Source organism: Ruditapes philippinarum, unplaced genomic scaffold (genome assembly GCF_026571515.1).
Source record: "Ruditapes philippinarum isolate M1 unplaced genomic scaffold, ASM2657151v2 ctg1749_1_1_1_1, whole genome shotgun sequence".
NCBI classification, from domain to species: domain Eukaryota; kingdom Metazoa; phylum Mollusca; class Bivalvia; order Venerida; family Veneridae; genus Ruditapes; species Ruditapes philippinarum.
Genome location: NW_026857129.1, coordinates 79,782 through 99,181, shown reverse-complemented (window position 1 = coordinate 99,181; position 19,400 = coordinate 79,782). Strand labels below are relative to the sequence as shown.

At 31.3% G+C, this 19,400-nt stretch overlaps 1 protein-coding gene across 1 annotated transcript in view; it reads right to left on the bottom strand.

Annotated features, from left to right (window-relative positions):
* Positions 1-486: 486 nt before the first annotated feature.
* LOC132748858 (protein mono-ADP-ribosyltransferase PARP14-like) overlaps positions 487-19,400 on the bottom strand; it is a gene marked incomplete at its 5' end in the record, with an annotated part of 96,317 nt that continues 77,403 nt past the window's right edge. Inside the window, 5 exon segments of the mRNA XM_060738514.1 lie at positions 487-8,923; positions 9,417-9,594; positions 13,128-13,273; positions 15,237-15,343; positions 16,001-16,162. Of these exon segments, the coding sequence (XP_060594497.1) occupies positions 8,637-8,923; positions 9,417-9,594; positions 13,128-13,273; positions 15,237-15,343; positions 16,001-16,162 (880 nt within the window).

Sequence of the window (19,400 nt, the reverse complement as noted above, 5' to 3'; positions counted from 1 at the left end):
ACAATATTGATAAGTCTTCATTTGAGCAACACATTTATGATATAAAACCATAAAAGTTACAGGTTCTTTAAAGGTTTAAGCAAAATTAGAGTTTGCTTAATATTTACCTTTTATCGGAGTCTAAACAGCTAATTAACATGGAAAATGCAAGGTATAAATCTGGTACAAAATATAAGAAAATGTATCATTTATTCATGCATTCATTCCAAGATAAATTAGAAAGCATAACATAACAAAACTACGTACACATGTACAATATGTTAATGTCTTTAAAGAAGTAGATAGAAAATGTAGATTTTTTTCTGGTTAAAGGTTTAAGCAAACTTATGTTTTACTTATTTACCTATTAATAGCAAATTAACATGAAAAATACAAATTATAAATCTGGTTAGAATATAAGAAAATGTGTAATAAAAATAATTTCCATTATAGATCAAAAGTTATTTCTTCATAAGTTTATAAGCTTTTTTAACACTTCTTCCAGGGTGTCTATCATACATATATGTAAAATTGTGTGTATTTGTTACTTAAGAGCACGGATATTGTACAAAATTAGATTTGTAAAAGTAATTTGGTGACAGACAACAAAAAAATACTAAATAACAAACCATGGAGTTGCGATTTGTTATGATGTTGAATAGGACTAAATATATCTCCGGTATCAAGTTACAAATAATCAAATTTATACAAACGCATATCTTTTATACCTGTTTATTAAATATCAAATAACAAGAGGTTTTAGATTGAGTCATTGCCGTCTGAACATTTTACCGACAGCGTTTCAGAAAAAATGACACGTGGTTGAATGGTTTTAAAATTTACTTAAAGTATTTAAAGTTTATGCTCAAATAATGACTGGGTAAACTTTTCTACTGGCATTTGAAAGAATTTTAATAATATAAGATGTGAATGCAATCTTGTTACGAAGGTATTTCCTTTCACTCTGTATTTTTAAAATATATATCAGTTATCAACTAGTATTAAAAGCTTGTATTGTCTATATATGAGCAGCGCCATGACAAAAAAACATAGTGCGTTTGCGACCAGCATAGATCCAGATCAGCCTGCGCATCAGCGCAGTCTGATCAGGATCCATGATGTTTGCTATCAGTTTCTCTTCTTGTACAAGGCTTTTTAAAAGCGAAAAATCAAGTTTACTATTTTTGCTTGTCATATCACAAATGACCAGTCTACTTAGGCATGTATCGTCCGATTAGCTCAAAAGGAAGAGCGTTGGACAGTAAATCGCGCGAACCGGGTTCGATTCCCGGACGATGCAGGTAACGATCTAAGGTCATTCGCAAGTTTCAGTACAGAAGTTATTCGTTCCTTGCAATATTGAAGGCAACTAGTACTGATAAACTGATTGTCTTTCAAGGGACGATGCGGTGGCTGAAATCTTTTCTGGTAAATTCAATCATACTGTCGTGATTCCTACACCACTTAATAGGTATGTTAACATCTGTCTTTAAAGTAGAAAGTTTGAAAAATTTAAGATTTTAATAAAATAAATATGAAACAACATGTGTTGGTCAAATAGCAGAAACAGCAAAACTTTAAGTTTGACTTCCATCTTCATTATTTGTATTTCTTATTGATCAGTTTACCCTTAAGAGAAGGTGAGCCAAAAATTATATTCTTGTTTTGATAGTAAATAAAGTGCTTGTAAGGGAAAGAAACAAATTTAATAAAAGAAATGTCATTTTCGACGATAGCAACCTCTTTAGCATACAAAACTTTTATTTTAAACAAAGAAAGAAAACAGAGATATATTAATAAAACGTTTAAAGAGTCACACAATTAAGATACGCATATTAACTTACATATTTTGTATTTGTATTATATGATATAATTAAAACAGTTGATTACAAAAGATAACTCATCTACATGTATACATTTTGTTCTACTTAAACTCGTAAACAAGTTGTCTCATAACGTCGTACATAACAATGAAGTCCTCATATAAAGTCATTACTTTAATCGATCTAGTGTGAATTCATTTCATTTCGTGGGCATGACATTTTGAAGTTTGGTTTAAAAAAGACATTATCGCGAGGTTCTTAAATTCGCGAATTGACTTTTTTGCAAAAGAAAACAATAGACGAAATAAAGTTTCGTAGAAAAAGAAATAAAAGTTCGTTGAAACCTAAAATCTTGTATAGACTTATCCATTAAAACCAGGTAAATCTTTGTCCCACAAACAATAATGACTTTTTAATAATCACCATATGGTATCTTTTAGCTTATCTATATCAAACAATAACATTCAATAGCATAAATAATAAGTTCACATTAATTAGTGCATACGTACCATATTAATATGCATAAGTTCATAGGGAACATTTATATATGTTCATAACTTCACAGCAATTTTTACAGATACAGTAAACACACAATATACATTATTAAAAAGATTTTACAATTAATCAATATTTCACAAACCTTTTTCTCTTAACATTTATTCTTATATTAAAAGAATTAACAACAGTACTTGTATGTGTATTTTTTCATTTGCTGGGTTTATTTATAAGATATACAAATATATGTCGCCTATATTCAAAAGCTTTTTTCTAAAATGTGAATATGAATATGCAAAATATATAGGTAAAAAAGAACTCAGTTTCAGCGACTTGAATAGTTAATTTATCGTTATTTACTAACCTTGAGTTTCAATATTCAAAATATTAGCTCATCTATACAAGATTTAGTTAATGCATTATCAAGCAGACGTTCTTAACGTTATAAAAATAGTTTTCAATTTCAAAAGTTTCTTAAAGTATGTAAATTACTCATTTTTGGCGCATTTAGTATATACGTACAATACTAGCATATTTTTTTATGTTGATCTTTTATTCTCATTTGTACATAGCGAAAATACTTAACTCTATCTACATCTTAAAGGGACTCCACTGAGGTTTAAAAGCCTAAAACATAACATTTGAATTTTTTACATAAATGAGCTAGGGCACTTTAAACAGGAAAATCGTACTGTTATGCTTTTCTTAGCCCGATTTAAGTGAAAAGCGTTTAAACGCCTTTCATTTTGGGTCATTTTTTACCATTTGAATAATTATTCTGTAAAACGAAGTGCGCGAATGATCTGAAATTTTACACTAAAATTAGTGTTCTAAACCTACATCAAATGATACATTATCTGGAAAAAAATATTTTCAGTCCCATCATGTCTAAAAATTTCAGTGGAGTCCCTTTAATTCAAAACATACAGCTAAAGCCTTTACTGGTTAAGTCTATTTCTTACTATATTCATTCACAATCTTTATTATTAAATCAATTCAAACCATTACTATATGGTGGATATTTGTTTGTTTGTGTGTAAGATGAAATTTTATTTCATCGAGTGGGCTTTAAAAACAGTATTCTCACGAGTGGCGTAGCCACGAGTGAGAATACTGTTTTTAAAGTTCACGAGATGAAATAAAATTACATCTTACACAACAAACAAACAAATTTTCTTTTTATTTTAGGCTTAAAAACAAGTTAAAACGAAATTTCCTTAATATTTACGTTAATATTCTGTTTCCCCATTTAGAGCCTCAAAAAAGTGGAATTTCTCATTAAATATAAGAAGTCATGGGCTGAAAAATAAGTTCCACAATCAACGTTAAATGGTGGTGATAGTATTCATTTTATTAAAACAATATGTCTGATCGCATGTTTAAATAATAAAAACAAACAATTCTAGTAGGAGAAAAAGTCCAACCATCCATCTATATTTCTGTTACTGACTGCGAATTTATATTAGACCTGGCTATGTTAAATGTAAGCGGCCGCCATTTTTAAAGTTGTGTATTTCACTGGAGGAAAATAATTGTGTTTGATTCAGAGGGATATCATTAGGATAAGTTAGTCATACACCTTTTTAAAAGAAAGAAAACTTATTTGAGGATTGTAACAGACAATAAATCAGTGTTGACAGATGTGTAAACATTAAAAAAAGTGGATAGGAAATTGGAAAACTTGGAAGCCTTACGAACGCTGGGTTGTTTACATATTCTTCGACTGAAAGCTGCGGCATTGCTTTTCAAGTTTTCATAAAGCATACGGCAGTTTTTGCTCGTAGGATACTTAAATATTCCCAAATGTCATCAAGAGCAGTTTTGAAAGAGGAAGGAATGTATTTTTCAGACTGTAAAAATGAAACAAAAAATTAAAGAGACGGTATTTGGTGATTGGTAATTTGAATGAATAGAAGTAACTTACTGTAAGTTTTCTTCTTTTTATTACTTTTGACATATAAGTTATTTATCAATTTCAGTTTTGCTTTTCTTTAAACAGCCTGACATTGACTGAATAGTCAGCAAAAATAAAATTGAGGTACCACATGGGGAAAACCTTAAAAAAGTAGATTCGTCATTGAAAAGTGTGAAATTATATTTTGATAATTTTCACTGTGAAATTATCAAATATAATTTTCACGGATAAATCAGTAATCCGCTGAAAAGCATAAAATAAACATGTATATTACGTCTTTTTTCAATTAAAAAGAATAATAACGTTTTCATTCTATGCTGGTCATGAAAATAGTTATATTTAATACATTTTTACCAATAACATTCACATTCTCACATAAGTATATTTCAAACATTATCTAAAATATATCCTCTAAGATAGATTTATCTTTCTTTATAAGATAAATATACAAATTAACATGACTTTTACATATATACCATCTCAGAAACAAGGCATTATAAAAGCACTATAATGTCATTCGCAATCTGTATTTGTAAATACGAAAACATTTATCATTAAATGGTAAAGCATAACAGTTTTTTTTACAATGCAGAATAAACTTGCATTTAATTGATAAATAACATTGGTAAGCAAGATACTGCAAAAGTTAAAAACACTCATCAAATATATGCTTAAAACGACAACAGTTGAGAAAACTAAAATACTTAATATCTTAAATTATTTTAAGGTTGATTTTTGTATTTTCTGACCGAAAGCTGACGTTCAATCTCTGACACAGAAGTTCCCGACAGACCTAACAATAAGTTGTTCTCAAAACAGCTTAAAACTAGCGATTTAAAAGAAAGAAATATTTTTATTTTGTTACAAGTATCCAACAAATTATAACGCATTCAAAGTTTAAAAGTAGCGTTGGCTTATAGAATTGTCAATAAATGCACACTCACAAATTACGCGGATGAATTTGATTTTAATCAATGAAAATGCTACTTTTAGCGATGTCGATAACCGAATACAACACAAATAAATCTGACCTCGAAATAAATAAGGATTACAAACCCGGAATGCAATGGAAGTTCTAAATTTAGAACGACTTGATTTTATTCAGACATTGTACAATAACTACTCCGTGGTGCTGGTTTAGTGTGTGAGAGGTCTGGAGTTCAAATCCTAGTCGAAGCAATTTTTTTTAATTCTTTTTTAAGTGTCTTTGTTAAGGAAGTAGCCATGATATGCAATGATAAAGTGTGGCTGTCATAAAAAATGAACATAAATGATTTCTTGATGCAACTCTACTGTAGTTATGCAAAATTCCGATTGTATCAAACTCTGGTGCTTTTCAAGATGAATTATAGTACATAAAAATAAACTTATACAGGAAAATACATACAGATATAAAGTACGATTTAGATTGCAAAGATCAGAAAATACCACAGAGCTTGCAGCCCTTTGATTCTCTTCATTCTTTACATTTCTTACTTCATATATAAGTCATAAATGAAGTAAGAATTCACCATTGGTATTTCTTTATAACATTTAAAAATTGCGATTCTGAATATTTTCTTTTAAATGAAAAGGGTTGTGAGCAGGTATTTGTGCTTTCGTTTTATATTTTAACATCAATGATTCATTATTTCTTCTTTACTTTGGAAAAAGATATGAATTCAGAAATACAAGAAATGTCAATATAAAAGGATGCAACACTTTAACTTCTTATACACACATATACATAACATAGTCATTAAATTTTTGTTTAAAACGCGCGGCAATTAGCATTCTATGTCTTTTACTTAAAGTGTTCAAATATGAATACACCTCAATATTGCGAAAAACACACGAAATGAAAGATATCGGTGCTTTACATTGATACCACATTCATTAAAATCTGTTCAATTTAGCTACTGTAAATCATCTACTCGTATATAGTAATGCAACAATAGTTGGTAGAAGATCAGATAATGCCACTGAAGTGCGATCTTATATTAAGAATCGTTGTCTCCTTGGCATAGGGTTAATGAAATTTAGCTGTTAAGTATATGGACAAAATAAAATGGTTTTTTCAATCAGTTATTTGATGGTTAATCATCAAATGCGGGTTAATTTCAACTGAATATGCACCCTATCGTCGGTCATTAACAGCAAAACCTGCCAAGATTATCTCAAGAGTGTAAGAAATAGTAAATTCCGATGCAAGATACACGTCTAGGCAAATAACTGGTGTCGCTGGAATCTCATTTGGAGGAGCTCATACCATTCGCGAACGTGATTTAAAAATGAGAATGTTTTGTGCTACATTGATTCCCCATTTGCTGGCAGATGAGCAGAAAAAGGCTCACGGGAAATGCGATAAGTTGTTCTCAAACTGTATCCAAAATACAATGCACGGTATTTTGCAAATGTCGTAACAAAACATGGGTTCATTTTCATTAGTCAAAACGAAAACACCTAAAAAGATTTGGACTACAAAGTCTGGACTATGCATTGAGAGAATTACCATCATTAAAAGTTAATGTCTGCCATTTTTTTTACTACTCAGGGTCCCATCAGTTACAAGTTGGAAAATCTGTTAATTCAAAATTTTACAGAAGTATTCGAAACTTAAACAAATAAGTTCAAAAACGAAGTTCCGCCACATGTCAGATTGCTACATGACAATGCGACATCTCACAAGTCGTCTATAATGTAAGACTACCTAATGTGCTCCCCCATCCTACGTATTTCCCTCCTGACCTTGCACTTTGTGACTTTTTTGTTTCCGAAGCTTAAGAAAAAACTTTTCGAACACTTTTTCAGCACAAACATTTCAGTTCTGCAATATTCCAGTGTCTTCAAAGTAAACCTAGAAGGACTATGAAAATGCTTTCAATTAACAAATCCAACTTTGAATATTGAATAAAACTTATTGTATCTGTTGGAGGTAAATACTTTCAGAAAACAAAAAAACTGTGAAGAATCAAATTTTCATGCTTAGATGCATTCATATTTGAACAGTCCACGTATTAATATCAAAACAAAACAAAGCAAAAAACAAATACAATTACTTTTGAAATCAAAAAGAATCTAGCCTTCATTCATTTTCATTCAATCTCGTAATGTAAGCTTCTCCGAATGGTTTTAAACAAAGTTGAAAGATACTTATGAATCATCACTTTTGCCGATCCAGTGAGTAGGCATGAAATAAAGCTTGATTATTGGTATTGGTCTACAAAATTATATATATATATAAACAAAAACAGCAAGTCACGTGTCACGTTACTTGATCAAATAACAAATGACTTGGTGTCTCAAAGAAACAAAATATATTATATATGTTACATCATTGACATATTATACATTATTCAAAGTTTTTTTTATAAAATAAAAGAGATTTAGATAGAACCATATTTCATTTTGCTGTCAGACAATTGCTTTAAATTATACAGATTAAATCTACTCAAAACATATTTCTTGAAACATGTTTATTGTGAAAATAATTTTTTTATAACATGAACATTCTAAAATAAATGATACAAATCTGCAATCTTATTGCAAATCGTGCTTTTCCTATAAGTAACATTATACTTCTATCCCGGTGCTATTTACTCTGCTTTAAGATTATGTCGCCTGTGCCATCTACTAGTTTCCGTTTTAAGATTATGTGAAAGTATCAATAGAGCTTGTATAAGTTTCTCAAGAATATCAAAATCAATTATCCCTTTGAAAAGGGCTGCGTGAATTGAATTAACTAAACACTCGTGTAATAACAGAAAATTATTATCAGGAATATGTTGTTTTGAAATATTCATAAAGCATCAAAATTACTTACACCCCTGTGCACGCCATTCTTAATAAAAACACAGTGTAGATAGTTTATATCTGACTATAATAACCCGAAACATTTTATTTGGGTGTATATCTGTTTCAGTCAAAAAACATATTATACAACACTCGTGTATGTTGTTTGACACTGCTATTTTATCAGTTGAACGAAAATATAGGTATGACAATATATATTAAGTCTACCTTATTACTATATACATGCAGAACGCTTAACTCTTAAATACTTTTACGATACATATTATGCACTCGTCCAATGTTTCAACATTGTGAAATTCCAACATTTCACAAGAATAATTCAAAATTGGCAATATATATCTATGAATGGACACATCTGAAAAGTTAATGAATATGCTTCTTAATTGGAAATTGCGTTTTGTGCTTCACTTGCTAAAGCGCGTATTGTTGAATGATCTATCTTGTGTACATACAATACCAAGATATGACTGAACAAATATCAAAGACAAAAATTCATGTTTTGTATTTTTAGTCTTGAATACTTTTTACATTTAAAATCAGCATTTTGCTTATTTACAACCACCAAATATGAAAACGTTATACAATTTGTTAAGGTGACAAAAGCTCTGCATATTACACCTAATAATTCTTATTTATTTGAAGAATATAAGGTATTCTGGGTATGCTTGTGTATCATTAAAAACAACAAACATTTGATTATAATCGGGGTCGTCGATGACCGAATCGTAGAGGTTGTGAGGTCCGCCAACAGGTTTTGCTGGTGGCTGGCGTAATCCGTGGACACCAGTGGTATATTCACCGGTGAGTACTCGACTGTAATATATTCTCTTCACATCATTTGCGTCCGGTACAGAGTAAGTATCGTCACATGAGTAATCAGCTTCAACGGCGAAATAGACACCATATCCAAAAGCCACAGCTAAAAAATAAAATTGTCAGCGTTGTTCATGATGTATATGAAATAGATAAATCTGCAAATGCAAATTAAAACAGCATTTAACTTTTCTGAATTTGAGTGGTTTTTTTTCGTCAACTTTACAACGTATTTACTTACTTTTGAAAAAACTAACGATAATATTAAGAATGTATCCCTTTCGCTTCTTAATAAGAAACCTCCATGACTTCATATTTAAACCTCCATAGTGTTATACTCTAGTTATCCGATACACAAGTTAAAAATGTTATTGTGCTTAATAAGGATGACGGAGACATTACTGTGACGGTTTCCGATGGATTAATTTTCGTCGGATGTTCGAAAGTCAGCATACTCTCAGCTATTCATTTTAAGTGTCATGGCTCTAGCAGTTAATGTTTACCTTACTTTCGCACGACGCAATCCCGTCTACATACAGAAAATAGGACGGTCGTTTTATATCATTATGCTACAGTAGTTTAAAAGAACATTCATTCACCATTTTGTCCACAAAAGCTGCGATTAAATCCGTGAATATTAATACTGTCAACTGCTTCAGCTTTCGTACCATGCCACAACATTCTTTCGTTCTGGGTCTCTGGTTTATTTCTTGCTTCCAGTTGATTCCGTTTACTTTGGTACTGTTCCCAAAGAGTTTTGTTTTGTATTTTCTGAATCTGAAGTCATACATTTGATTGAAAATCAAGGTTTCTCAAAATAACTCTCATTTAGACTGTCAATGTAAACATTACAGAACATTGCAAATGTAAGCCTCAGGTGAACATTTTTGCGATCATAAATAGGAAATAATTTTTTTATAGTGATGTAATCTATGTGCTTTGCATGCGTTTAATGATATATTGACATTTTATTTTGAACGTGTGTTACAAAATATGTAATTATTACATTATTGATAAGCACCGATAGCACATTATTTCGTAAGAAATTTCCATTTAACATCACAATACGAGTTGAACTAGAAATGTGTCGAAAAGAAACAGATGCCCCACATTTTACTGTTTTTACAGTCCACTGACGTACATTAGAAAAGTACAAAAGACGGACGGACAAAGAAAATTCTGCAAGACTTTCCCTGCCCATAATGTTGCTTAAAAGGAAAGAGAAACAAGCAAAATTCCAGATGCACAACTACTGATGCTGACCTATTCCTTTAAAGTGTCATGAACTTTTTCGGTTATGCTAAAAAAGTTGCAAATCTTTTTGTAAGTCAAGGGCAAAAATACAAAAATACTGAATAAATGTACAAAATGATACCTAGATGCATAACTTCACAAACTAACTAACATTCCTGTAAAGTTTTATGACTCTAGGACGAATTCACTTTAATCACGCGCAATACAAATTTACAATTGCAAATTTTTACTAAGTCAAGGGCAATTACTTTACAAATACTGAATAAATCCACAAGCACACCCAACAGAAGAACGACTTCATGTGCTGTCGATCAACATTTCCGTTGAGTTAAATGATTTCATGTCAAATACTTTTTGGGCTACGCGTAACACAAGTTGAAATTACGTCAACGGCAGTGCATAGATCTCTGACCTGTCTGAAAAGTGGTTCCACAAAGAATATCACCACAACTGGTTTGTTATGAAAAGAACACATGTCACTGTCTGTGGTAAAAATGTATAATTATTCATATAAAAGGCCAAAGTAGAGTTCTATCAGAAGAAATGTCGAACGACATGTATGCCCCCTTTCAAGCCCTCAAATCTTATTATTGGCTATTTTGTCACCAGAAATTTGCCATAAATGGGCACATGGAAGTGCTCAGTTATGGACAAAAGAAAAATAAAGACCTACTAGTTATAACCAATTAATATGTAAAACAAAAAGACCTTGATATTTGAACTATGAAAGCTTTGTGACAATTAGTTTTCAAGATAGTAAGCGGAAACAATTCTGACATTTAGACCCCTGTGACATTGACCTTTAAACTAGTGACCCCAAAATCAATAGGGGTAATGTACTAGTTATGACCAATCATTACGTGAAATATGAAGCTTTTGTGATAAATAGCTTTCAAGATAACAGAAACCATACTAACATTCAACACCCCTCTGACCTTTACCTTAGACCAAGTGACCCCAAACAAGGGTCATCTACTAGTTATGAACAATCAGTATGTGAAATATGAACACCTTGTGATAAATAGTTTTCAAGATAATAAGCGGAAACCTTTCCGGCCTTTTATGACATTAAAACAACTGTGACCTTAACCTTTGAACTAGTGACGCCAAAACCAAAAGGGATCATCTAATAGTAATGTCCGATTGTCAGGAGTAATGACTGCCTTGATGTTATTTAATCTAAGAAAAGATTTAGTTATAAAAACAAAAATAAATTTCCAAGATATGGAGGCTGGGCAGCACCGCCTGACTTAAAATTGAAATATTCTTTGTTGGAAAACTAGCGTGTAATTGTTTAGTTAACAATATTTTTTAGGTATCTTTTATCTGTTTTCTATCTCAAATCCATATTTGCATTACATTTAAACTACAAACTCTGATCATTATTTACACAAAAATCAAAGAACTCGGATCATTATTTACACCCAAAACAAACACACATCATTTATCAGCCACTTATATGAAATATCTTTTCACGTATACGTCTTTATACACACCTGGTGAGCCCAAGCTCTAAACAGCTAATGATCAAACAAAAAAATAAAATAACCACAAAACGAAGAACACAAAAATAATATTTTTACAAATCTAAGATACTGTATAAACCACAAACTTTCAACAAACAATATAAACTTAACAAAATCTAATCAGCATCAGAAAACAACTTAACCTAAACATATGTGAAATATGAAGACTTTGGTTTTGAAGATAATAAGCGGAAATTATTCTGACATAAAAATCAACTGTGACCTTTGACCTAGTGACCCCGAAATCTATTGGGGTTATTTACTAGTTATGACCAATATGTAGTTTTTGGAATAAATAGTTTTCAAGACGATGAACGGAAACCGACGGACCGACAGACCGACCAACATAAGCAAAACAATATACCCACACTTCTTCGAAGGAGGGGGGCATTATAAATCTTCCAGCATTTTAAAGCTACACGTAGCACAACACGCACGCGCATATGCACGCACGGACAAGGAGACATAGAGTGGAGGTATAACAAATAGGGATTCCTTTTGCTCCGGCTTTTGTTGTGCTCATGATTTGCAAATTTATTTCTGTATCTCTGCTGTGCACAGAATGTTATGAATATACGAAATTTATTAAGATGTCAACCACTGATCAAAATTTAATTTAAACCTCTAGACTCGGCTGAACATATCATCGCTAACTTCAGTATTATACATTTAAAGTAATGCAATGCACATCTAAAATTCTAAACTATTACAGAAAATATTTCAGAAACATTTTTACATTATTAAAGTTATTGAAAGTTTAACCCTTTCACTACCCTAGGGACGGCTTATGCCCTCTTTTTTTCGGCGTATTTGCCATATAGACGGCCTTTAGCCGTTTCTATAATAATAATAAATTAATAATAATAAATTAATAATAATAATAAATAAATAATAAATATAAAGAAAATTATACCATCGACAATAATTATTATTATACTAACAGATTTGGAAACATATAAAATTATTATAATACTAAAAACAAATAATAATAATTACATTAATTAATAATATAGTAATTTCTAAGAAAACCCTCTGGCAAATAGGTGATCAATAAAACAATAACACTCTGGCAGCGAAAGGGTTAACTACACAATGATATGGAATGAAGACAGGGAATGTTGAAAAGCCATTTTTCATCTGATGTCCTATTTAGAAACAAGATAACGGCATGCAGAATATTTCTTCATTCCATGCCTTTCAACGATTTTTATCAATACTAACACGTTAGTATGAAAATGGAAATCAATCGTATAGAAACAGATGCCAATTTATTGTATTGTTGTTAAAATGATGAGCATATTGTCGTTCATTGTAATAAATCATTCTAGCCTGTCGGCTTTGGTCGTAATAAAGCAATCATCTATATTTTTACCATGCATAACTACACAATCATAGCACTTTCCATAAAAATTTATTTTCTAACTTATAGCTACTAAGCAACCGCAAAAGAAGCTTTGACGTGAAAATGAAAATTATACAGCCTATTCCATAAGATCGATTTAAGTATTGTGTTATGAAATATATATATACCTTTAAAACTTCGTAGTCTGAAGAAGCAGAATCCAAAAATTTCTGTTTCATTTCTATGTACTCTTGAGCATCTTGTTTAAGATCTATAACTCTGAGATTGCCTCCTTGCATATCACCCCAATTAGGCGGAATATCAAATGAACCTCCTTCAATATAATTGTATACTGTTTATTAAAAAACTTGTCATCCCGACTTATTACAGTTTTGCTTTTGAAGCTAAAGTCTTATCTTTGTCGTTCATTAATTACATTTCACATTATCTTGCAATTATTTTTTCTTCACATACACCCGACTTCAACTTATGGAAAGGTTATGCTTCCTGATACTTACCTCATTGCTAGCGACCGAATAGACGACTATGCAGTCTTATGATAATAAAATATAAATGAAAATCAAAGTATAGTAAAAGATTATATACCATGCAAACTTCAAGCGCATATGATCTGAAAACGTGCTTGATGGACACTTTTTAAGGTTTAAATAAACATGTACAGTTTCCCTTTGCCTTCATGTCTACATAAACATTTTATTTAAGACCTTATAAAACAAGAGCCGGTTGAACCGACTAGGATTTGGACACAGAAAAACTATTGTAGTTTCAGAGTTATGTCCCAGACAAAGTTCAAAGTGTGATAATTCCAAACTTAGGCAATACAGAGTTACTGTTCTTTGCACTGCACTTCTAACTCAATAAGATCTATCTACCCATTTGCGCACGACACGTCGTCTCAATATGGTGATCATTTCTGTGAAAAAGTTGTAAAATCCGACTTGAAATAACAAAGTTATGGGCCGGACACGATTTTGCTGCAAGATCATGCTGTGACATTGACCTTCAAGGTAGCGACCCAAATATTCCGAGCGACACGTCGTATTTATATGGTGATCATTTCTGTGAAATAGTTGTAAAATCCGACTTCAAATAACCAAGTTATGGCCGGACACGTTTTTGTTCTAGGTCATGCTGTGGCCTTGACCTTCAAGTTAGCGATGCAGATGTTGCGTGCGACACGTCATCTCAATATGGTGATCATTTCTGTGAAAAAGTTGTAAAATCCGACTTGAAATAACCAAGTTATGGGCCGGACACGATGTTTGTCTAAGGCCATGCTGTGACCTTGACCCCCAAGGTAGCGACCCCAATGTTGCGCCCGACACGTCGTCTTAATATGGAGATCATTTGGTGAAATATTTTTAAAAACCGACTTCAAATAACGAAGTTAACGGCAGGACAACATTTTGCTTCAAGGTCATGCTGTGACCTTGACCTTCAAGGGCGCGACTAAAATGTTGCGCGCGACACGTTATCGTAATATGATGATCATTTCTGTTAAATACTTTCAAAATCCGACATCAAATAACAAAGTTATGGGCCGGCAAGATTTTGTCTCAAAGTCATGTTGTGACCTTGACCTTCAAGCTAGTGACCCAAATGTTGCGCGCGACACGTCATCTAAATATGGTAATCATTTCTGTGAAATGTTAATTCTGACTTCAAATAACAAAGTCCAAACCAAATCTATAATAAAAATTCATCAATCGGGACTCGATTCGAATTTCACATGCATTCATTTACAAAAGTTTATAGTAAATACATACATATCATATAATACATACATGGTGAACATATTGACTTTATATCGAAATTATTTTTAAGTAATATGCAACTTTACTTCTTTTATTATAAAACGCATTTGTCTAAATAATGGAAAATAAATGACATGTACTTTCTTGTTGTTTATGGTTCCTCTATCTAGAATGGAAGCAAAGTAACACGGAAATTCCGAACCGTAGTGATAATTACTTGTGCATTAGTTATGTCGAAATTAAAATAAGTAAATAGAATTATGTCTAAATTAAAATGAATTCATAAATTTTAATTGTTTACATTTCTGCAGAATAGTTTCGATTTCTTATCCATGTTCAAAAGCTAGGATCGAGCACGAATATAGTAAATGACCAAGTTAATTAATTATTTTAGGATTATAAATATAGGAAATAAGATTTAATGACGAATAAATGTTATGTTTAAGTAACTTTCGTACGCTTTTCATTTATGTTTGCGTTTAAAGATTAAGTTAACACAGATAAATTATTGTTTAACCAAACCTTTCACAACATTCCTTCTAAGAACTTTTGCCACTGCCGTTTTGTCAGTCTCGGGATATTCTTCCATTGCTTCAAAGTTAATGATGTAATCCCTACCGTCTACACCGCTGTATTTGAAAAAAAAAATATTTACGATTTTAATACAAAGGCAACATTCTTAAACATACTAGATGATTGGGTACATACATTTCGGTCGTTGCTGAGATTTTTCAGTTTTATAAAATTATTCAATTCCTTTTCCATGTATGAGAGTTGGAAGATCTTATAATAGGTGGCTATTTGTCATATGTTTTTATGAAGATTGAAATCTACTTCATTCTACTTATCATAATTTAATTTTTCAATATCATTCATATTGCGGTGGGCAACTATCGCTCAACATTCTTAAATATAATAAGATTAATCACGAAAAATATATCAACATCAATACAAAATCAATCTATTTATTCTTTTTGAATTGTTCACCCTTTTGTTTGCTGGATATATTTTATAGTTAAAAAGAACGATAAACATGGATATATTTAAATAAATGAATGAATGAATAAATGAAAATTAAAATTAAAATTTCCAGGTAGCCTATACAAAGCATTCAGTACATTTGAGAGATCATTTTGCCAAACGTTTAAAACAGACTGTACAAGATTAAGAACAGGATAAAATACCTTAATAACGGTTCTTTTTCTCTCTATATTTTAAAGGGGTTCATTTCTCTATAAATATGCATATAAAAGGCAAAGGTAAACTGCCTAAATAAGAAATCTTACGTATATCCCATTTCCTGAGCATTTTGTTTATAACGTGTTTCTATTTTCAGGTTAAGGTCTCTTTCATACGGTTGAACATCTTCTCCGTCTTCTGTTACTTCAATGACATACCATTGAGCAATGTTCGACATGTAATCCATTTGTATTGCATCCTTGATAAAACTACGTAAATGGAAAGAATTATTTAATGAATTTAGAACACTATTCTAGCATGACTCGTGATTTTGTCATCGCACATTAAACAAAACTAGTGTAAACTTCAATCTGACTAAAGTTCAGATATACTTTAGTTATTTCTTGCATGTAGATCTGATTACCACCGTATTTGATTTGCCTTCATTGTCATTTGTTTTGTTTTTTCCGAGAAGATATTAAAGCCATGCAACCACATCATCCTTTACAGATAGGCATTAGACGAAGTATCAAAATATCGTATTCCGTGGAAGTAAAAAATAATGTGATTTTTGTTGGACAAAACTGTTTGAAGTATTTCAAATAAATAAACTTATAATTATAGACTTTATTTTACTATGCAACGTCCATAACTCATGGGTTGTGATAATAGTATAGCTTCTTTTTAAAAGAAATTGCTGATGCAACATCAATCTTCAAATTTACTTAAGGTATTGACTTGGAACTTGATGCATGTCTTAAAGATCATAATTGGAAAAGGACGAATAGCTTTTTTTGAATTCTTCGTTTAAGTTCAGCCTTCAAAACTAGTAATTTTAACGATAATTGATTCTTGAACATGCGTCTGCGGCATCATAATTCCATTGCAACTCAATATCCAAGGTTCCTAACTTAATAATGGCCCTATGTGAACTTAGTTAACTTAGAAAATTCTACATTAAAGTTGTGCATGCAACGTCAATCGTCAAAATTACAAAAGGTAATTGTTTGATTCTTTGTGCTTTTACGAAATATTTGGAAGATGCCTCAAATCAGAATTTCGGAATTATCAAAACAAGTAAAAACATTATACAACACTTAAGTAAGACACAATGAAAATAATGAAGCAGATTAAATTTATAAATTTGCAGAATTTAAATATTATCATAAGGTCGTTTATTCAAGTGTACCTATATTTATTTAAAGACCTTCTATAACTAACCTGTAACAGACTGTTGATACATAACATAAAGTTAATTCGTTAAGAGCACGTTATATGTAGAACCAGCAATTAATCTTTTTCTTTATCTTTACAATATACTTCTCAGCTCTATCATTCTCAAACTTTAAATGAAAGACTTGACAGGTTGTCTTTCTAATAGTTGTCTAAATAAATGGTCACTGCTGATGGATAGTTCCCTATTTAACCCCAACCTGTCTAATTCAAATTATTAGATAAGTGCATTACAATAACATAACATGAATTATTTAAAAAAACACACACACATGTCCATGTTTGTGGTTTAATTTATTGTTATTCAAATTAAAGGTCAAAGTAGGCAGCTACTAAGAATTTGAAGGTATTGTAGTCCCAAGTATAATATTCCTTCATACCTTTTTCAATTTACGGATTTAAGAAGTAAATTATACTTGATATAACCTAAATTTTATCTGAAAATTCTTCAAAAGTAGGAGTTTAACAGTTCCGGAATTCAGAGGTATAAATTACATTATCTCGAAATAGTCCCGATTTAAAAAGTTTCCGTATTTGAAAAGTTCCATAATCCTGCAGTTACACCGTTGCAACTGTTGATATATATCAGGTAACATTTTGAATATCACTGAAAGCGATTGATGCTTTCCGAATGATGCGCATTTGTCAATGTAGTTAATGTACGCATTGGGACAGATTGACATCTAGATTTTTCCAAACTACAAATGCATCAATACACATGCCGACTAACAGTTCTTTAATGTTTCATGACTATGACAAATACTGTTTAGGCTACGGAGGACAGAAGTTGAAAATTGAAAAATTATACAAAGTCAAGGGCAATAACGAGGTTGTGTCCCTTAGTTGTTTAATGACGTGCGTAAATTAACTTTCAAGTATTTTCAAAATGGGGAGAGATTAAGCTATCTGTAGGATTCGTATTGGATTATTTTATTGATATACAGTATAGATATGACGAGTTGAACGAAATTACAGGGAGTACTAGACCGAGACTGGCTTCACAACAGCGTGGTACGGAAACAATAACGTTTTTCGTAATAGTGGTGGTGAACTTGTTTTTGTCAAATCTGCATTAATATCGAACAATATAATAACTAGAATTTGAGCAAATTTTATTGATTGTGAAATTTTATATATGTAAAGTTTCAGGTTTCATTGTATGCAAGATGTTCTATTTTATATAGCATATGTGTGGTCTGAAGGTTCCAATATTTACAATAACAAAAAAGTGAAAAATGGGATTAAAAATATTGATGATAATATACTTATACTTAAAAAAAACTCTACTCTGATGCATATATCTATTTAGCGGGCGATGTCAATGCACGTTCTAAAGACGTGTTAGTTTTTATCCCTGCTGATAACAATAATAATATTGCTTGTACGAAAATTGATTATAATAGTGACGATTTCGAGATGAATCGGATTAGCAAAGAATTTGAGCGATATAATGGCTATGTCAAATCCCTAATTGAGCTTTGTTGTACATATAGTTTACATATTTTAAATGATAGATTATATGATGGCATTGTTGGTTATTATACATTTCTTACTCATGATGGTTCCGGTGAAGTTGACTACCATATTGTTGCTTCTTTATTGGTAACATTTATAACCTCAATGTTGATGTTAAAGATGACTCACACCACGTTCCTTTTAGATCTAAATTAAGCTTTATTAAGCATATCGATGACCATTCCGGGGATCGACAAGACGATTTTTCAAATGATTTTGAAAGAGTTTTTAAATACAAATGGTGTAATTCATACAGAGATACATTTATTGGGAAAAAATGACCAACGCATTTAATTTAAACGCGAATAATATCATAAATAGCATTGATATTCACATTAAATCCGCGGTGAGATTTTTATGCCCCCGCCATGTAATGGCCGGGGCATATAGTGTTTCCCTGCTCCGTCATTCCGTCATTCCGTCATTCTGTCATTCCGTCATCATCAGTTTCCGTTCATTATCTTAGTAACGGTTGCACACATTCAACTCAAATTTGACATATGGATATGTCATGAAAAATACAGGCCAAGTTTGAATTTAGTCATGGTTTGATGATTTTTGGCAGAGTTATGCCCCTTTTACTTTGAAATAATATGAAATTTTCAGTTTCCGTTCATTATCTCCCCAATGGTACAACACATTAAACTCAAACTTGACACATGGCTATGTCATGAGAAAATACAGGTCAAGTTCGAATTTGGTCATGGTTCGATGATTTTTGGCAGAGTTATGCCCCTTTTACTTTAAAATAATATGAAA